Source organism: Entelurus aequoreus, linkage group LG12, assembly GCF_033978785.1.
Source record: "Entelurus aequoreus isolate RoL-2023_Sb linkage group LG12, RoL_Eaeq_v1.1, whole genome shotgun sequence".
NCBI lineage: Eukaryota > Metazoa > Chordata > Actinopteri > Syngnathiformes > Syngnathidae > Entelurus > Entelurus aequoreus.
The window spans coordinates 29,326,843-29,345,285 of NC_084742.1; the positions used below are offsets into that span (position 1 = coordinate 29,326,843).

The following is an 18,443-nucleotide window of genomic DNA, read 5'->3' on the forward strand; positions in this document are numbered from 1 at the left end:
ATAAGTTATTCAATTGAGCGTTATTTCTTGTACATGAGCATTCCAAATACGTTTTTAACCAGCAAAGCGCGACTATAAGATGACGGTCTGAATACCTGTCAGCAACAGAGCTGCTGCAGATGCAGTCCATTTTCCCTTAAAGAGACAGTACGCACACCACTGTCGTACAAGAGAGCAACGTAAACATAAAATAAAGCAGGCATCTCTACAAGATTTTCAGCTAATTATTATTTGACTTTATATGCATCCATTGCATTGCTTTTATAATCAAAAAACAGAGTTTGACTCCCACCGTTGGCATTAACTTTAATGAATGTAACATTGAACACCATCAAATCTTCATGTAAAATGGAGAAGGCAGCAGGGTCAGGAAGCCTCTCTGATGAGACTGGCGAGGCGTCTGAAGGCCTGTTGAAAAATGAATGAAGTGATTCAGTGTTGCATTTTGTGCAATGTGTGTGTTTGCATACTTCATCAATCTGTTGGGGAGTGGACAGCGAAAAGGCCGCTCTGACGTAGGGACATGGTTCACTGCTGTCGATCATGAACACACTTCCTGGAACGAGCAGCACCTTCATGAGGGAAAACAGGCTGAGTGCTGTTGCTTTGCATCATTGGAAATGTTGCTCCACACACACCTCCTTCTCCAGGGCCTTCTCCATGATGAGCTGCCGGGTGTCTTGGATTCCCTTCAGCTTGATCCACAAGAACATTCCAGCTGAGGGGGCGTGCCACTCAGCCACATCTGTGCACGTTGAAATGTCTAATCTCAGTGACCACAGCGAGACACAATGAAGACATTTTATTAATTTACAACACTGACAGACGGACGATACCTGCCAGCCACTTGTGGGCGGAGCTAATCATAGCATCACGTTGCTTTCCGTAGAAGTCGATGACCCTGTGACGGAAGGAACGTTCGTAACAAAATGGACGTTCTTTGAGGACAGGAACAATCGAGGCGACTTACCCGTCTATGTGGCGAAGGAAGCCCTCTTGGCCCCAGCTGTGCAACAACTGTGACACCATCAGCTAAAAAGGTCAAAAATGTGACGTCAGAGCAGGCTGGGCGAGGCGGACCGGGTCGGGCTCACCTGTGTGAAGGTGCTCGTGTGCATGGTGGACGCCTGAATGTGCAACACCACCCGCTCCAGCAGAGGTTTGGGACCCGTTACAAAACCGATCCTTAAGCTGGGCCGACAAAGATCGCACACACACACACGAGGAGTTAAAACAAATGCGGGCAGCTGGGATTTAATTAGGGGGCTCACCCTGAAGACAGGATCTTGGAGAAGGAGTCCGTTCTGATGATACGCCCATCTACATCCATGGAGAGGAATGTTGGTGCCACTGGCTGTAACATTAATCATCAAATGTCACCAGGTGAAAGATTGAGGCTGTGTTTCAATTGACGCACTTCTGTACGTACACTTAAACCAACTTTTCTTACCTGTTGACACCTGTTTTTGTGTATTTGGGATCTGCATAACAGCCACAAATTTGAAATCAAACCATAGAGGCATGGCAGAGATGTTTATAGAACAATCTTGCTTTCCTTCATACGTCTTCCAAATGAGCCGTTTTCAATTTGCCCCCCAGTTCTGATATTTTCCCAAAGTCTGCTGTCACGGAATATCTCCACATGGTAGAGATTTACCTGAAGATCTTTGTGTGAGTCCGCCATTGCAGTCAATAAGTTCCTTCTTTTTCGCTATTCTCTTGTTGTGGGGCAGACTGGCTCGCACAGCGGGACAATTTTAATAATTATTGCGATTATCTTCGGCCTTTAAGTCGTTGCAGCTTTTCCAGTCCACCTCTCCATCCACCACACTGCCAGCTGACTGTGACAAGCTGCCAGTGACCGCTAGGGGGAGCCTCTAAATCAGACCTGGGCAAAATGCGGCCCATTAAAATTTTCATTCTGGCCGCACGTTCTACATAATTTTTTTAGACCTTTAACATCAAAACTGTAGCCGCCATTATGATGTGCAGTGCTGTTTTTAAATGACCGTAAGTCTTGAACTAATAGAAAGTATTTCAATGGTCGAAATCTGCACTTTTGGATGTCATACGAGTTATTACGGCATTCTACGTCACAGCAGCTCAGACTAGGAACAAAGCAGAGTGGGCAGGGTTTGTTTTTAGAGCAGCCAGCCCCAAACGCATGTGTCAGAAACAGATGCGGGAAGCAGATTTTTACAACAAAGTTCTGCATAAAAGTGATAATATATATCATATTGTAGGTGCTTATTTCCCTTTGCATTCGTATTTTGCTGTTTGTTACATTTTTTTTGTGTTTTGCTTGATTGTAAAAGATGTCTATAGAGGAGCTAGTCTGAGAAGTAAAAGAGGAGCAATGTTCATATGTTGATAATATTCAGTTTTTTATTATTCATAGTTAATATTGTAAATCCCGCTTTCTTTTTTTTAATGTACATTTTGGGTGTTCCATTCAGTAAAAAAACGTAAAATTCCATTCCGTTTTTTTGAGGTGGTCTGGCATAACTTTTTTAGAACTCTATCGGACATTGTGACTTTTGGTATCAGTGTTCCTGAAAAAAAGGGACCTAAACACACATACTGCACAGCAGATTTTTTCAACTAAATGTGTATATGTAATTTATGCACACATACACATTGCCCCCCCAGACACATTTTTTCTCTCAATGTGGCCCCCGAGTCAAAATATTTGCCCAGCTCTGCTCTCACTGCTGCAATGCTATCAACTTACTAAGATGTTTTACACAAAGGGACAAGCGGTAGAAAATGGATGGATGAATGAATGGATGGACAATACATTGCAGTCGATAATTTCCTTTTCCCCCTGCTATTCTCTTGTTGTGGGGCAGACTGGCTCATGCACATGCATCCTGTGCTGTTGCCATTTCTAATACAAAGTAGCATATAGTTGGAACTTATACAATATCTGTCAGTAGACTCGCTATGTAAGCAGTAAAAACTAAAACATGGCTGACGGGGAGAAGACACAGTTGAAGTGGAGACAAGTAAATAAGACTGCCCACAAAACGGTGCATCCTGAAGAGACGGTCAGGGTAAAACGATATATGCAAAATTTTTACCAAAAAAACACCATTACATGTCACGTAAACCAGTGGTCCCCAACCCCCGGGCCGCGGCCCGGTACCGCTCTGTGGATCGAATGGTACTGGGCCGCACAATTAATAATTAGTTATTTCCATTTTATTTATTATCTGAGCCCGAAGGATCTTTTGTTTTGAAAAGTCTTTTTATTTTGAAAAATAACCGGATTCTCTCGGTTATAGCTCGGTCACTTGAGCGCCAAGATTGAACCCAGCTAGCAAAATGAGTAAAAAACAGACGTCTTTGGAAAGTTTCTTTGTAAAGGGGAAAAGGCACAGTGTAAAGAGAGAAGAACAGCTTACGACTTCCAACAAAAAGAAAGCTTTTAATAGACAATACCAGGAGCCACACTTGAAATATGGATTTATCGCAACAGGTGATTCCCACGCACCAAGCCCGCTCTGCATAATATGTGGCGACCGGCTCTCAAACATTAGCAGGGATTTTGTGTGAGACTGAGCCTGCGCCTTCATTCACCAAGCTGGTGCACGATCACCTGTCTGTGCTTTTAAAAGAGTTTGAGCGCTACTTCCCAACTTCAAAGGACCCACAAACTGCCAAGGAATGGATCCGCGACCCATTTGTTGACAAAGCAGGTGAATCCAGCATGTCTGTGCAAGAAGAAGATCAACTGCTGGAGATCGCAAATGATGGCAGCCTTAAAAGTGTGTTTGAGACAACAATGTTCTGCATTAAAGTCATGGCCGAATACCCAAAGATCGCCACCACAGCACTGAAAACCCTGTTGCCATTTCCGACATCCTATCTGTGTGAAGCGGGATTTTCTGCAGTGACAGCCACTAAAACAAAACAACGGAGCAGACTGGACATAAGCAACACACTTGGGGTGTCTTTGTCTTCCATTACCCCCAGTTAGGACCGTCTCGTTGCAGAGAAACAAGCTCAGGGCTCCCATTGATTTAGCGTTACGGTGAGTTAAACTTCTCATGCACTTTATATTCATTTTTAAAGGCCTACTGAAATTAAATTTTTTATTTAAACGGGGATAGCAGATCCATTCTGTGTCATACTTGATGATTTCGCGATATTGCCATATTTTTGCTGAAAGGATTTAGTAGAGAACATCGACGATAAAGTTCGCAACTTTTGGTCGATGATAATAAAAGCCTTGCCTGTACCGGAAGTAGCGTGACGTCACAGGTTGAAAGGCTTCTCACATTTCCCCATTGTTTACACCAGCAGCGAGAGCGATTCGGACCGAGAAAGCGACGGTTACCCCATTAATTTGAGCCAGGATGAAAGATTCGTGGATGAGGAACGTGAGAGTGAAGGACTAGAGTGCAGTGCAGGACGCATCTTTTTTCGCTCTGACCGTAACTTAGGTACAAGTTGGCCCATTGGATTCCACACTTTCTCCTTTTTCTATTGTGGATCACGGATTTGTATTTTAAACCACCTCGGATACTATATCCTCTTGAAAATGAGAGTCGAGAACGCGAAATGGACATTCACAGTGACTTTTATCTCCACGACAATACATCGGCGAAACACTTTAGCTACGGAGCTAACGTGATAGCATCGGGCTTAACTGCGTATAGAAACAAAATAAATAAACCCCTGACTGGAAGGATAGACAGAAAATCAACAATACTATTAAACCATGGACCTGTAAATACACGGTTAATGCTTTCCAGCCTGGCGAAGCTTAATAATGCTGTTGCTAACGACGCCATTGAAGCTAACTTAGCAACGGGACCTCACAGAGCTATGCTAAACACATTAGCTATCCACCTACGCCAGCCAGCCCTCATCTGCTCATCAACACCCGTGCTCACCTGCGTTCCAGCGATCGACGGTGCGACGAAGGACTTCACCCGATCATCCATGCGGTCGGCGGCTAGCGTCGGATAGCGCGTCTGCTATCCAGGTCAAAGTCCTCCTGCTTGTGTTGCTGAAGCCAGCCGCTACTACACCGATCCCACCTACAACTTTCTTCTTTGCAGTCTTCATTGTTCATTAAACAAATTGCAAAAGATTCACCAACACAGATGTCCAGAATATTGTGGATTTTTGAGATGAAAACAGAGCTTTTTGTATTGGATTCAATGGAGTCCGAATACTTCCGTTTCAACGATTGACGTCACGCGCATACGTCATCATACATAGACGTTTTCAACCGGAAGTTTAGCGGGAAATTTAAAATTGCACTTTATAAGTTAACCCGGCCGTATTGGCATGTGTTGCAATGTTAAGATTTTATCATTGATATATAAACTATCAGACTGCGTGGTCGGTGATAGTGGGTTTCAGTAGGCCTTTAATGTTGTATCTGCATCTTAGTTTGAAGGCATGTAAACGTTACCATAGCAACCAAAATCAGAGAGCGTTACAGTGGACGCCAACAGAGGGAGGTGAGGGAGAAGAGAGGTGAGGGGAGGGGAGGGGAGAGGGGGAGAGCTTGAGAGTCTGGGGCACACAAACACGTGATTTTTGTGTGTGTGTGCGTGTGTGTGTGTGTGTGTGGTTAGGTACACAGTGGTAAAATTGACAAGCTTTGACCGGTCCGCAGTTACAAAAAGGTTGGGGACCACTGATGTAAACCATATGGAAGTGTTTTAAATGTAGAAAAAAAAAATCATAAAATGACCCCTTTAAGTCTTTTGAGTGCATAAGTGAGGAGTATGGAAAAATGCAGTGCACTGTCAGTACCGACTGTCAGTAGATGCAGCACTTAAACAGTCAAATTGGTGAGTGCACAGTGCTAGACACTTATCACCTTCACACAGGGATGCAACGTTTAACAGATTTTACAATTAACAGTAATTAAAAACGTGACATTTTTAAAACACGAACATAACATCAGGAGCTTGTACAATAACTGCACTATACCATGGGATATAGTTATGTGCATTCCAGTTATATTAATGCAGAATAAAATACAGTAGATAATTAAAAATGAATAGGCATGGATGGCAGTTGATGACAATAAAACTTGAGTTAATTAGTCGTATATTAATAATACAATGATTCATTAATTCATTATAAGTACTTTTTGTTTACATTTATTACTTAGTAGTGTTATTATAATGTTATTAATTGATTAATGATTTTCTGATGGTAATAAATAACAAACATTTATACATGACTTTATACATTTTTTGTTGTGAAATTAACCAATGCATAATAGGGATGTAACAGTATCAAAATCTCACGGAACGATATTATTACGGTATTAAAGCCACTGTACGATATTATTGCGGTATATGTCCCACAAAAAAAGACTTTAAAAATGCCATAGTGTGTAAAATGAAGTGTCAGGAATGTTTGGGATATACACTCTTATTTAATGGAACACAAATATAGTGCTCAAAAGTTCTAATCATATTTATTACTAAAAAAATGTATTTTTAAGTGCAAATTGTTGAGCAGGAACATCCACTGTTTCAAGCAAATATTAAAAAACAACAACTTACAGTTAAATGTCTTTAAAGTGACAATGTAAACATCCCGTGTAAAACACTAATGTTCAGTTTAAAGTCCTTCAACTTTTACTTTATGAGAAGCAGTGTCCTCTATAGTGGACATTTTTTATATCAGTTTGAAAAATGCTGTTTCATTAAGGAGCTAAGTACACCATGCAGTATACTTATTGAAGTGTACTGACAGAAGTGTTAGACTTGAGAGCAACAAAAAGACGGATTACCTTGTCAAACTGCAGGAAGTAGTAGGGGTCGTCCTCGATGATGAGCATGTCGTACTTCCTTGCCAGCTGTGCAACACCACACCACGCAAGCATTAATCTCCTTGGAAGACTATGAAGGCGTTTAATCTTTTGTTTACCTCATAGATTTCCTTCTTTCTCTGAGCCGTCGTGGAGGCGCCGGTGGGGTTCCCTCCATTGGGAATGGTGTAGAGGATCTTGGGAGCGCCGCTGCCGGGTTTGTGAACATCTGACAGGTCCCAGCGAGATAAGACCTCCTTCAGCGATGCTGGTATCATTCCATGCTGATCGCTGCCAACGTTGATGATGTTGCAGCCCAGCGGCTGCAGCTGCAGGAGATAGGAGGGATGTCAGAAGGTTTTAGGAGTTTGGAGACCATTTCCAGGGGATGCGTGAATACCGCCGCCAGGGTTCCCGGGTAGGTGGGTGAGTCCAGCAGGACGTTGTCTCCAGGGCTGACTAGCATTTCAAACACCTGCAAACATGGAGGCTAAATGATGCCCAGACAAACAGGAAATAAGAACAAAGGGGCGGGACCAACCTTACAGAGTCCTTCTTGGCTCCCTGTGGTTACACACACATCCATCTGTCCATTCTCTGGACTGTAGGCAGCCGTCGGTGGGTTGTGGAGGTTCTTCTGCAGGTTCTTCATCCACGTCAGCAACTCTGGGATCCTACATAAAAGGTTCACCGTTAGATTTTAGAACCTTTTGGGGCCTTTCACATAGACCTTCTTACCCGCCGGAGGCAGAGTACTGCAGCGCCCTTTTCATAGCCACCTTGTCGAAGGAGACCGTTTGGCCGTTTTTCACCTGGATGGTCGCCGACTCAAAGGGGAACGTGTCAGGGTTGGGTGCTCCCCCGGCCAGCGAGATCAGCGATGAAGGCGAACGCTGCTGCAGCTCAGCTTCATGCAAAAAACGGCAACATGAAGCCAAGATGACGTCAACTCAGTTTGGTGGATTTAGCTGTCACTCACTCAGCATCCTGATGGGCGACGGCTTCCTGGCTGCGCTGACCGCCGTCAGAAATCTAGCATAGTTCATATTTTCTGTAAGCACACTTTTCCTCTTACAGTCTGTAACTTTTCACTTGTTGATCTGTTAAAAAAAAAGAAAAAAAGTCAAACATACAGACTGCAGCAATGGTTCCTCATATTTCAACCAGACTACTATACTTATAATACATGTGTTGTTTACAGAGACAGAGAAACCATTCTGATACAGGAAATAGGAGGAATAACCAGCACGTGACCTATAAGATCCTACCAGCTGACCTTGTGCTGCTTAGTACTGGCAGCTTGTTACTGCTCAAACGCTCTGCTTTGCGTTATCGAATTTACAAGACTAGATTACCACAAACAGACCTTAAAAAGTCATCTTCCTCCCGTTCGGACGTGTATTTCACGTCCTGCTGTCAGGCAACACGTCTTCACTTTTTCAAGCCAAACAAAATGGAAGGAAATTTAAACCCGAGTGTGTTTAAGGCCTGCTGCCACTAGAGAGCAGTATGGTAATAAGGCGTCGAGCATAGAATTGAGCGGAAACAGTTAAGTGACGTCACTTCCGTGTTGTGAGCCTTAGCTTGCCTTGTTTTTTTCCACCTCGCCTTCTTAACTGTTAAACTTTGTCACATACAGCCGAACAACAATCCTCGTTCAAACGTGGGTTGCATTTATTACTTGTATTATTAATTCGTGTGATTTTAGATGTTTTAATGGTAATTACACGAATAAGGGCAACTGCATAGCCTACTGGTATTTGAACGTTAGATTTTGTTTACGTGAATGTATTTATTTAAGTGTTGAATTTGGTGAAACCCCTGTCGACATCATTTTCCCGCTTGTATTCAATTATAGTCGCCTATACTTGTTACTTTACCATATTACCATATTTCCATATTATGATTAAATAATCGCTTCATTAATCAGCAACGTATTGTTGCGTTGTTTTTAAGAATGTATTGAGAATGTAGTAAAATGTGCTACATTTAAGGAGTTTGTGTTTACTGTAAAAAGGTTGGTTTTTTTTGGACATTTTGAGTTAAGAAAATGGGGAAGAGGAAAGAAATAGTTAATTCCAGATTTCCAGGTGAGCATCAGTTGTATGATTGTCAATTTTTTTCAAACATTTTGATTTGCTGACTTGCGAGAGTGTGTAATGTCATTGTTTGGTGACGTGCAGGTGATGGCAGCGTTGGACTGCATGCTGTTCACAAGCACAAACACAAAAAACACAAGAAGCACAAAAGGAAGCATCCGGAGCCAGTCTCGGTACCTCGCCCGCCGCCGCAACTGCGCCTCAAGATCAAGCTGGGAGGACAGACGCTGGGAACTAAAAGGTGGGACACATCCAATGTTCACATGAACATATGTTGACTGCTGCTTTTGTCTGCAGTGTCCCCACCTTTACAGTGCACCCTGGTGTGGCTTGTCCTCCCTCACCTCTGACTATTGTGGACAATGATAATGAAGACGATGACGATGAGCCCTCTGTGCCTCTGGAGCAGTATCGGGCCTGGCTCGGTGAGGAAAAATTGTTTATTTTCTGATGCGTTCATGTGAATAATTTAAGCATCTTTGCCTGACAGATGAGGACAGCAACATGGCTGCCTCTCCTCTGCCAGACATGGACTCACACACGCTGCTGAGAGGTCCCGCGGACGAGGAGGAGAGATGGCTGGACGCTTTGGAGAAGGGTGAGCTTGATGACAACGGCGAACTGAAGAAGGAGGTGGATGAGTCGCTGCTCACCACCAGGCAGGTGAGGAAGTAATAACATGAGATGAGCTTTGACTTCCGCACTTGCTGACCGACGCTTTGTGTTCAGAAAGCGCTACTCCACAAGCAGCAGATCCAGCCCCTCCTGGAGTTGCCCATGGGCTACAAGGAGAAGGAGCTGACTGCTGAGATGATGCAAAAGCGGGAGGAGCGCGCTCGGAAGAGACGCTTGCAAGCGGCCAAGAAGGCGGAAGAGAACAAGAACCAGACCATTGAGAGGCTGACCAAGACCAGCAAGGCCAAGATCAAAAGCATGAGAGACAGGAAGTCCAAGCAGAGTCAGTGTCCCACCATCCGCTATAGTGACTCCACCCAGGGGGTCACCATCTCCTTCCCTTTGGGCGTTCCCGCTCCAGAAGCTGCAGCAACCCTTTCACCACCTGCGGCATCTGTAAAGTGCGGGGTCAGTGGCTGCTGCGAGCTGAAGAAGTACAGCTGCTCCAAGACGGGTGTCCCACTGTGCAGTCTGCAGTGCTACAAGAAGAACATGCAGCGCCACCTCCAAACTCTTTGTGCACCTGCAGCACTAATCATTAATCATCAATAGTCATAACTGTAAAAAGGACACCTTTATTAATAAACAAGATGTCACATGCTCTTGTTGTTGTTGTCACGTGGACAAACCGAAACAAAGTTTGAAGGCCATCTCCACAGGAACCTCTGGGACAGAGTCGTGGAAACATACGTAGAACTCCTGAGGTATAGGCTCCAGCAGAAACCGCCTTAAAGACAAAATGGTTTAAAAAGGCTGTTGTGGTGCTGCAGAGGGATGTAAAGTAGCCAAGGTGCACATACCCTATGACCCAGTAATTAAGGGTGGGAGAGACTTTCCTCTGGTCCGTCCAATTTGGGGGTTTGCACTGGAACAGGACTCCGTGTTCTTGGATTTGGCCGAAACCCCAGCTGGCGCTTCGAGGTCCGTCTGCTGTGCAGCGATCCTGAAAGAAAAGCAGGATGAGATGCTTGTAAAAAAAAAAATGTTTTAGAAGGTATGTGTGTTTGGGAGGGATCATTTTAGAACTGTTGGCTGCACTGACCTGCACTGGTTTGTTCTGTTGGAACAGCGCCCGAATGGACAGGCAGCAGTGGTGAAAGTTGTGGATAAGCTGAGGATGAACGGATCCGCCGAGCTGAGCCTCCTCTGTGTGTGTGGGGGTAATAAAGATTCCCTGGACCGTTTCCATGAGGATGTAATGGAACAAGGTATTGTTGGCACCAGAGCTCAGTCTGTCACACGGTGGATACAAAATTATCTGGATTATGGGGTGTCCCAATCCGACACTGATTTCGGCTTGCATCTAAGTAGTCCGATACTAGCAGTCCTGCAGCGTGTTTACTTGTGCATAGCTGGACAGCCAGTTAAAGTGCATCCGGAAAGTATTTACAGCGCTTCACTTTTACCAGATTTTGTTATTTTACAGCCTTATTTCTTTCCTTAAAATTGTACACATAATACACCATATTTACAATGTTTTGTTTTTTTTGCAAATGTATTAAAAGTAAAAAAACTTAAATCTCATGTTCACATTCACAGTCTATACTCAATACTTTCTTGATGCATCTTTGGCAGCATTTACAGCCTCAAGTATTTTTGAATACAATGCCACAACCATGGCACATTTATCTTTGGGCAGTGTCGCCCATTTCTCTTTACAGCACCTCTCAAGCTCCATTAGATTGGATGGGAAGCGCTGGTTTTCATCCAGGATGTCTCTGTACATTGCTGCATTCAAACAGTCTAGTCAGGGAGGTGACCAAGAACCTGATGGCCACTCTGTCAGAGCAACAACAATGCTCTGTGGCGAGATAAGAACCTTACAGAAGGACAACCATCTCTGCAGAAATCCACCAATCAGGCCAGTATGGTAGTGTGGCCAGACAGAAGCCATTTCTTAGTAAAAACCTGAAAGACTCTCAGACCATGAGAAACAAAATGTTCTGGTCTGATGAGACAAAGATTGAATTGATTGATTGTGTGAATGCCAGGCATCATGTTCGGAGGAAACCAGGCATCGCTCGTCACAAGGCAATACCATCCCTACAGTGAACAATGGTGGTGTGGGGATGTCTTTCATCGGCAGGAACTGGGAGACTCGTCAGGATAGACGGAAAGATTAATGTTGCGGTGCAGAGACATCCTGGAGGAAAACCAATGCTTCTCATTCAATCTGATGGAGCTTGAGAGGTTCTGCAAAGAGGAATGAGCGAAACTGCCCAAAGATAGGTGTGCCAAGCGTATGGCACCGTATTCAAAAATACTTGTGGCTGTAACTTCTGCCAAAGGTGCATCAACAAAGTATTGAGCTAAATATGTGAATACTTTTGTATTTCTTTATTTAAAATAATAAATTAGATTTAACATTTTTTTCACATTTTCATTATGGGGTATTGCGTGTAGAATTTTAAAGAACAAAAATAAATGTATTTCCTTTTGGAATAAGGCTGTAACATTACAAAATGTACAAAAAGTGAAGCGCTATGCATGCTTTCCGGTTTGTCCTCCAATAAGCACACATGGTTGGTCTTTTTTTGCATTTTAGTCAATTAATTTACACATGATAAACATGGTGGGGTATAGGCTTGTAGTGGGCAAGCAGCTACACAACAGCTTGTGCGTAATACATGCCCTAATTGAACGATATTGCAGTCTAAAAAAGCACATTTGTAAATACAAACAAGAATCATAAATATAGTATAGCATTTACTTACACTTACAAAGTCTGCAAGGCAAAAGTATATTAGAAAGTATCCAGTAACAAACGTGTCTGCATCATTAAACCTTCTATGTCATCAGCGTAATTTAATGAAATGTGGCTGCTAGGTAGTGATGGTCAGATGAAGCCTCGTGAGGCTTTGAACCACTTGAGCCAATTGGTTCCTGAAGCTTCATTAATGCTTTGGCACAAGAAACCCTCTGCTGGTCAAATGTGTGATTAAAAACAGCTGTATAATTTGTGATACATGGAATTTTTTGATTGGTTATGGTAATACCGGTATCTTATCGGAAGTGAAAAAATTGTGCACACCCCTACTCAGGATGTGACAATGTCCAACATGAGGTAAGGAAATGTGAAGAAAGACAAACTTGGTGGTGTTGTACTTCTCCTGTGTGTCCCTCGCATTTACGGTCTTCCTAAGGGGGATCGTCCTCTGCACCTGACAGGAAAAGGTTCATTAGCAAAGAACATGGATGCAGGAATGTCTCACACTCACACCTTAATGGTCACGTCACCTTGAAAAGGCTTCCACTCCCATCAGACCCCGGCGAGTCCCGCCTTCCAGCCAGGGTCCTGACTGAGCCCGGACTAAGACCATGAGCTGTCGGAGATGCAGCCCCATGGTCTGCATGTCCTTCAGCCCCACAGTCCGATGTGCTCCTCTGGGGGCTGGACCTCCGAGCTCTCTCTCCAAACAGGTTGCCGCTTCGGGATACTGGCGAGGCACTCTTAACACTGGCTGCCAGCTTTCCAAGAACCGGCGAGGAGGCAGCCAGGCGGATGCGGGCGGTGGCGGCAGGCAGGAATGAGTCGGCACAGGATAGGCAAGGAGCGGCGGGAGTGTTCAGACATTCTTCCATGGCCTCCTCCAAGGTCTCCAGCTGCAGCAGTGCGGCTTTGACCTGAGAGCGAGCGGCGTGGTTAGGCTTCTGCTACATGAACAAAATGAGCTCATTGCTTCACCTGAGCCACGTAAACACAGTCGGGCCCTGAAGGTCCAGAAGACGACATGCAGCCTGTCTCCAGAAGGACACACTGCATCAAACTCCTCTGAGCAGGACACACACACAAAGTCACAAGCATGCCAAAGGAGAACAAAAGACCATGGTGCGTCTTCTCACCAGGCCTACAATGAGGAGAAAGCGGCGTCCTTGGTGCCGCGTGACTTCAGATGCAGCGTTGCTTCTCTGCTGGGGGAACACCTCCCTCCAGATGATCAGCTGGCCGACTCGCGGCTTGGACGCCAGCGGCAGCAGGCAGTGGTGCTCCGTATACAGACACACGTCCAGCAGGTCCTCTTTAGCGAGATGGTTGGCGATCAGGTAAGACTGGCGGCAACAACCACAAACGTTCTGATATCGGAACTCATCAATTAGGAAAACAATCTTATTTTGAGACATGAAAAAACCTTGTAGTAGAGACAAGAGCCCAGAATCTCGTAGAAACGCCTCAGGCCGAAGAAGTCCTCCGACTGATGATGGTGAAAAGAAAGACAGCAACAGAATGTCAAGACAAGAATTATGGCCGCCCGTGGGTGCTCGTCAGCTCACCAGTTCTCCAAAATCAGAGGCTTCAAAGTCGGTGAGAAGAAAGTCCACCTCCATCTACAGAGCAAAGAATCAAACTATAAATTCAAAAAATACCCTAACAAGACCGATCTTGTTAGTGGCCGTTCACATTACAAAAAAAAGTGTGATTTCTAATGTGAATGCAATCCGACCCGCATGCGGACATGACGTCTCACGCACTGCAGTGTTTACAGGAATAAACATGGCTTCCACTCAACACTGTCTCAGTTCTAGCACATTTGTGGCAATTTCAAGGATTTTGTGAAATCAAACTCAACAGTTTCTGAATAGAATTAATGCGCGCAGAAGATTGAGAAGGAAGAAGACCAATATTTTGGCTCTGGCAGATTTATGGAATATTTTGCTTCAATGTCTGTTTAAAGAGCGTGTCTGTGGGCGAGCAGTCGAAGATAGAAGTGGTAAAACTTTCATGTAAATTCCTTAAACTAATTATTTTCCCCAGTTTTCTGCTCCATTGTCAACAATTTAATTTTATATAATATATTTTATTCATTTTATTTAGGGGAATAATTATGAGGCTTATCGTTTTTTCAAGATGTTCTGGTCGGATGAATGCGACCTGAGCGCGGCAGCATTTACATTGAGGATGCATCCCATAGACTGTATATCCGATTTATATCCACATATGAAAGAAGCCTGGGTCACATATGAAAAATTTGGAATTGCACTGTTCACACGGACATGAAAAAATCTCATACAGGTTGGATATGAGCAAAAAAATTGGCATTGACCTGCAGTATGATTAAGGCCTTAGGCGTACAATTCATTTTGTGTCTGTTTTCATTGATATGCAAAATATATGCTGATCATCAAAATGCTGGGAGACTAAAATGCAAATATAATTATTTAGCATGCGCAATGTGATTTATCAACACTAATCATTATTTTGCGAGCACCGTTTTGCGATTTTGTTTAACGTGTCAGAAGGACGTGCAAACTCCACACACGACTGCAGGATCGGGGCTTGCGCTGCAAAGACGAGAATCCTCCGTCCTACAAGTGTGTGTCAACATCTTGGACAGTCAGAAAAAAAAATATTACACCGTCTATTCAGCAACATCAATTTATAATTTTATTGCTGCTAGGGCTGATTAAGAAGAATGAATTTAGTGTGTTTGTGTCTGCCGATGTTTTTTTTTTATGTCGTTTGTTGTTTTTATTTAGGAAATATTTTAAAATACCATATCTCTAATGGGAAAATGTGCACATGTTCTTGCGTTTTAGTCATTCCAGATGTACGAATGCGCTGGTGATAAGATCCAGAGCCTGGCGCACAGAATTAAGTGTCAGTGTGCATATGTTTCAGAAAATGAGTTACGGATTATACAGTAGATGTGTGTCGCCAGATTAAGACATCGCACACAGGTAGGAGCGTAACATCAATGTGCAGAAAATTATTGTCTTGTGGTAAAAGCCCCGTAGGCACACAAAATCCTAATTTAAACAAGGCGGTCTGCACCACTTGTCAATTGCACACGCAGTGTTAGTAGATCACAGGCAACAGGCCCACTCATAGTACACCCTATTTTATTTTTTGCACACGCTGTTTAAAACGTGGTATTTAGATATTTGTAAATCCCTTAGTTGGCACTAGGTGGACTCTTGCAAAGCACTCTGTGAACATTAAGTGGGCAGTAGGTGGACACTGGTTCACTTCTTTGGAACCTACTGCAGCAGTGTGATACCAAAAGAAGCCAAAGGGGGGGGGGGTGCTAGATCAGGAGTTACAGATCGCTTACTTTAATTTCTGGTGGAAGCGTAAGCCATCGGACGGCGGGCAGTCTATCAAGGAAGAGGCTCCTGGAGACATCCGGGGGCGGAGCTAAGAGGGCATCTGTAAAGCGGCACGGCTGGATGAGCCGCTGGAAGAAGATGCAGAAGAACTGGTCGAGCTGTGGCGTGTGCTCCGCCCTGCAAAAAGCGCTGTGGGGGACACACATGAATCAAAAGTAAAACAATTCAATCACCTGCTGCTTTGAGCGTGTGACACACCTGTCCAACGATCCGTACATGACTTTTAATGTTCGCACCACGTCTCCAACCAGCGAGCGCAGGCACAGCAAAGGAACGCTGGAAGAAGACAAAGGTGAGCCTTATCTTCAAAACAAACAGGAAGACAGACTGGTGTACCTCTCAGCAGGAAGCCCGATGACCAGCAGGGCGTGGCCTTCCTTCCAGTAGCCAACGTGGACCAAGTATTTTTCCAGCAGCAGCGTGGAACTGAACCAGCACAAAGAGTTTGAATACAATCTGTTGTGTGAATCTGGAAGTTCTCCTACCTGACGATGCTGCTGCCTGTGACGTTGTCCAACATGTCACATAGAGTCAGGAAGATTCCTCTGGCTGCTTTTAGCCGACCGAACGCCTCCGATACCGGGTATCGGTACAAGATGTCCTCCTGTTCACATCATGGCCGATTAAAGGGGAACATACGAGAGCATGTTTGACATGTTTCTCCAGACTGACTTCTTCCTGTGGTGAGGCGGCGTCCATCTTAAGCGACAGGTACATGACCACATGTGGGATGTGGCTGATTGACAACTGTAGTTCGACTGTGTCCTGCCCCCAAAGGAGACGCACCAGTGGGCTGATGGGCGCCGAAACCTTCGCCCTAAGTCCCGGCCCGCTGTCGCCGCCTGACGTCTCTAAGGTTAGCTTCACCTTGAGGAGGAAATGTCTTCTTCATCGTCATGTGACTTGATGATGTCCAATCAGATTGCTAGGATGTGCTGTGATCACAGTGTTGTTGTTCCTACCTGAGTCGGTCCCAGGATGCTCGACAGAACTTTTTCGATGTTCTCAGCGTTGACGTCCAAGGCATCCACTGCAAGCAGCACGTCGCCTAAAGTAGCAGAAGTGACATGTTTGGTGGTTGCTGTGGCAACAGTCACTCTGTGTTTCAAGCTCACCAATGAGGACACGGCCGCATTTGCTGACCGGGCTTTTGGGAACGAGGCCCTCAACGGTCAGTCTTTCCGGTCTGTGAGCGCCGATCCAAGATGGCCGATGCACGATGCCCAGCAAGGCCTCCAACAGAGGCGAGGGCGAGCTTCCGAGACATTTGGGGTTGATGTATACGCACACTTCCTTAAGCTGCAGGTTGCCGCTCCCCGGCCGACTCTTAAAGACGGACGCAGGTAGCGGCGATGAGGTAGAAGCATCCGTCCCACCCCATTGGCGGTGGAACCCCTTCTTCGACAGCTGGCTGCATCGCTGTTTCTTGATGAGCTCCTCCTCCTCTTCATGGAAGTGTATGTGATGAGTGGGCACATGTTGCGCTGCGATGGTGGAGGCTTCTCCGTCGCTCAGCTCCAAGTAGAAGAGCTCGCCGTTTTTCTGTACGTTGTCAAGCCATTCGGGTCTCAGGTCACTGACACAAACAAGTTGGCACGCAGTGACCTCACGTGTCAAATAATACATTTTGACGTCATCATCACTTGCCATTAGTGCACCGGCAAGCAGGACTACCTGACAACAAATACAGCCTTTAATAAACACACGTTTAAAACATGTCTTACCCACTCAATCCACTCGGCGAGTCGTCTTCTCCCTCCCTGGGATCGACTTTCACGCACGCCATGTTACCAAGGCGCCGTTACATCAAACTTTCAGCAACACAAGAGTCGACGTGCCGCCGCCATGTTGGATGAGTCTCCCCGAAGTCACGTGACGCACGTAGGCTCATTTCATTGGTGGATCTAGTTGCGTCGCCCCTGACAACGCGCGAACGTGCAAGCAAGCAGGCTTGGGAGACAAATCACTTTGATTGATTGATTGAGACTTTTATTAGTAGGTTGCACAGTGAAGTACATATTCCGTACAATTGACCACTAAATGGTAACACCCGAATACGTTTTTCAACTTGTTTAAGTCGGGGTCCACTTAAGTTGATTCACTTACCACATATGACACTTCGAAGAGAATGAAACAAAAACAATTTATAGCCCCTTAAACATATAGGCATTACTGTTTAATTCTATGTCTGATTGAAAGTGTTTTATAATGTATTTTTTAGAATGTGGGAAGTTTTGGTGGTGTTTTTGTGTTTATTTGTCACCATTGGTGAGTTTTATATAAATAAATATTACAAAACACACACAAAAGTGGTGCTTGAAGTAAGGTTTGCTGTGCACCGGTGTTATATTCCAAATAGAAACACTTGCCAGCATTGCAATAAATTGTCAATTTGATTCGAACATAGTGAACACATTCTACTTTACATATGAAAGGAGTACGCTTTTCACAATTAAGCAGACAGAACTTGTCATAAAACTTGCATGGCAGCTCCCGCCATCAGTGTGTGAATGTGTGTGTAAAAGGGTGAATGTGGAAATACTGTCAAAGCGCTTTGAGTACCTTGAAGGTAGAAAAGCGCTATACAAGTATAACCCATTTATCATTTATTTATATATTCTTCCACAGTGCTTGACGCCCTCGTGTGGCCAAATGTGCAAACTGCAACACCGATAACGTTTTAACCTTTAATTTTTCTCGTCAAACAGTTCTTACCTGTATAAAAAAATAAATATAAAACTGTCTATAAAAATAACTATGGTTCAATCAGGTCGCGTCTA

At 44.4% G+C, this 18,443-nt stretch overlaps 3 protein-coding genes across 5 annotated transcripts; 1 reads left to right on the forward strand and 2 right to left on the reverse strand.

The window, feature by feature from the left end:
* Nucleotides 1–136: 136 nt before the first annotated feature.
* Nucleotides 137–8,312, reverse strand: aadat (aminoadipate aminotransferase). Its single transcript, XM_062065546.1, has 14 exons — nucleotides 8,151–8,312; nucleotides 7,764–7,884; nucleotides 7,523–7,691; nucleotides 7,326–7,458; nucleotides 7,185–7,259; nucleotides 6,904–7,113; nucleotides 6,767–6,832; nucleotides 1,272–1,354; nucleotides 1,095–1,191; nucleotides 971–1,032; nucleotides 837–901; nucleotides 639–745; nucleotides 471–572; nucleotides 137–408 (listed from the first exon to the last, which is right to left on the reverse strand). The coding sequence occupies exons 2-14, from the start codon at nucleotides 7,828–7,830 to the stop codon at nucleotides 367–369; spliced, it is 1,278 nt and encodes a 425-aa protein (XP_061921530.1). The 5' UTR covers nucleotides 7,831–7,884; nucleotides 8,151–8,312; the 3' UTR covers nucleotides 137–366.
* On the forward strand, nucleotides 8,067–11,159 carry ino80b (INO80 complex subunit B). 2 transcript variants are annotated; one of them, XM_062065549.1, is made up of 7 exons: nucleotides 8,067–8,447; nucleotides 8,802–8,874; nucleotides 8,968–9,124; nucleotides 9,181–9,308; nucleotides 9,374–9,546; nucleotides 9,613–10,552; nucleotides 10,628–11,159. In XM_062065549.1, the coding sequence occupies exons 2-6, from the start codon at nucleotides 8,835–8,837 to the stop codon at nucleotides 10,108–10,110; spliced, it is 996 nt and encodes a 331-aa protein (XP_061921533.1). In that variant the 5' UTR covers nucleotides 8,067–8,447; nucleotides 8,802–8,834; the 3' UTR covers nucleotides 10,111–10,552; nucleotides 10,628–11,159. The 2 variants fall into 2 exon arrangements, with proteins under 2 accessions (XP_061921533.1, XP_061921532.1); XM_062065548.1 differs by having other exon boundaries at nucleotides 8,069–8,874; nucleotides 10,628–11,158.
* intu (inturned planar cell polarity protein) lies at nucleotides 10,126–17,588 on the reverse strand. Of its 2 annotated transcripts, XM_062065542.1 has the most exons (17): nucleotides 17,388–17,584; nucleotides 16,779–17,239; nucleotides 16,626–16,711; nucleotides 16,336–16,530; nucleotides 16,149–16,267; nucleotides 16,000–16,089; nucleotides 15,862–15,939; nucleotides 15,609–15,792; nucleotides 13,831–13,884; nucleotides 13,689–13,751; nucleotides 13,402–13,608; nucleotides 13,244–13,330; nucleotides 12,796–13,182; nucleotides 12,649–12,719; nucleotides 10,601–10,790; nucleotides 10,359–10,501; nucleotides 10,126–10,285 (listed from the first exon to the last, which is right to left on the reverse strand). In XM_062065542.1, exons 1-17 carry the CDS (start codon nucleotides 17,447–17,449, stop codon nucleotides 10,174–10,176), a joined length of 2,589 nt encoding a protein of 862 aa, XP_061921526.1. In that variant the 5' UTR covers nucleotides 17,450–17,584; the 3' UTR covers nucleotides 10,126–10,173. The 2 variants fall into 2 exon arrangements, with proteins under 2 accessions (XP_061921526.1, XP_061921527.1); XM_062065543.1 differs by lacking the exons at nucleotides 10,126–10,285; nucleotides 10,359–10,501; nucleotides 10,601–10,790 and having other exon boundaries at nucleotides 11,843–12,713; nucleotides 17,388–17,588.
* Between the last annotated feature and the right edge of the window lie 855 nt (nucleotides 17,589–18,443).

Excerpts from the sequence above, each read along its gene's own strand:
- aadat (XM_062065546.1), bottom strand. The coding sequence starts at position 7,830 with ATGAACTATGCTAGATTTCTGACGGCGGTCAGCGCAGCCAGGAAGCCG. Across the intron at positions 6,833-6,903 it reads GAAAGAAGGAAATCTATGAG|CTGGCAAGGAAGTACGACAT; the intron begins GTAAACAAAAGA and ends GGTGTTGCACAG. Across the intron at positions 409-470 it reads CTCCCCAACAGATTGATGAA|GCCTTCAGACGCCTCGCCAG; the intron begins GTATGCAAACAC and ends ATTTTTCAACAG.
- ino80b (XM_062065549.1), top strand. The coding sequence starts at position 8,835 with ATGGGGAAGAGGAAAGAAATAGTTAATTCCAGATTTCCAG. Across the intron at positions 8,875-8,967 it reads AGTTAATTCCAGATTTCCAG|GTGATGGCAGCGTTGGACTG; the intron begins GTGAGCATCAGT and ends GGTGACGTGCAG. Across the intron at positions 9,309-9,373 it reads GCAGTATCGGGCCTGGCTCG|ATGAGGACAGCAACATGGCT; the intron begins GTGAGGAAAAAT and ends TTTGCCTGACAG.
- intu (XM_062065542.1), bottom strand. The coding sequence starts at position 17,449 with ATGGCGTGCGTGAAAGTCGATCCCAGGGAGGGAGAAGACGACTCGCCG. Across the intron at positions 16,531-16,625 it reads GCATCCTGGGACCGACTCAG|GTGAAGCTAACCTTAGAGAC; the intron begins GTAGGAACAACA and ends TTCCTCCTCAAG. Across the intron at positions 12,720-12,795 it reads GGAGTGGAAGCCTTTTCAAG|GTGCAGAGGACGATCCCCCT; the intron begins GTGACGTGACCA and ends TTTTCCTGTCAG.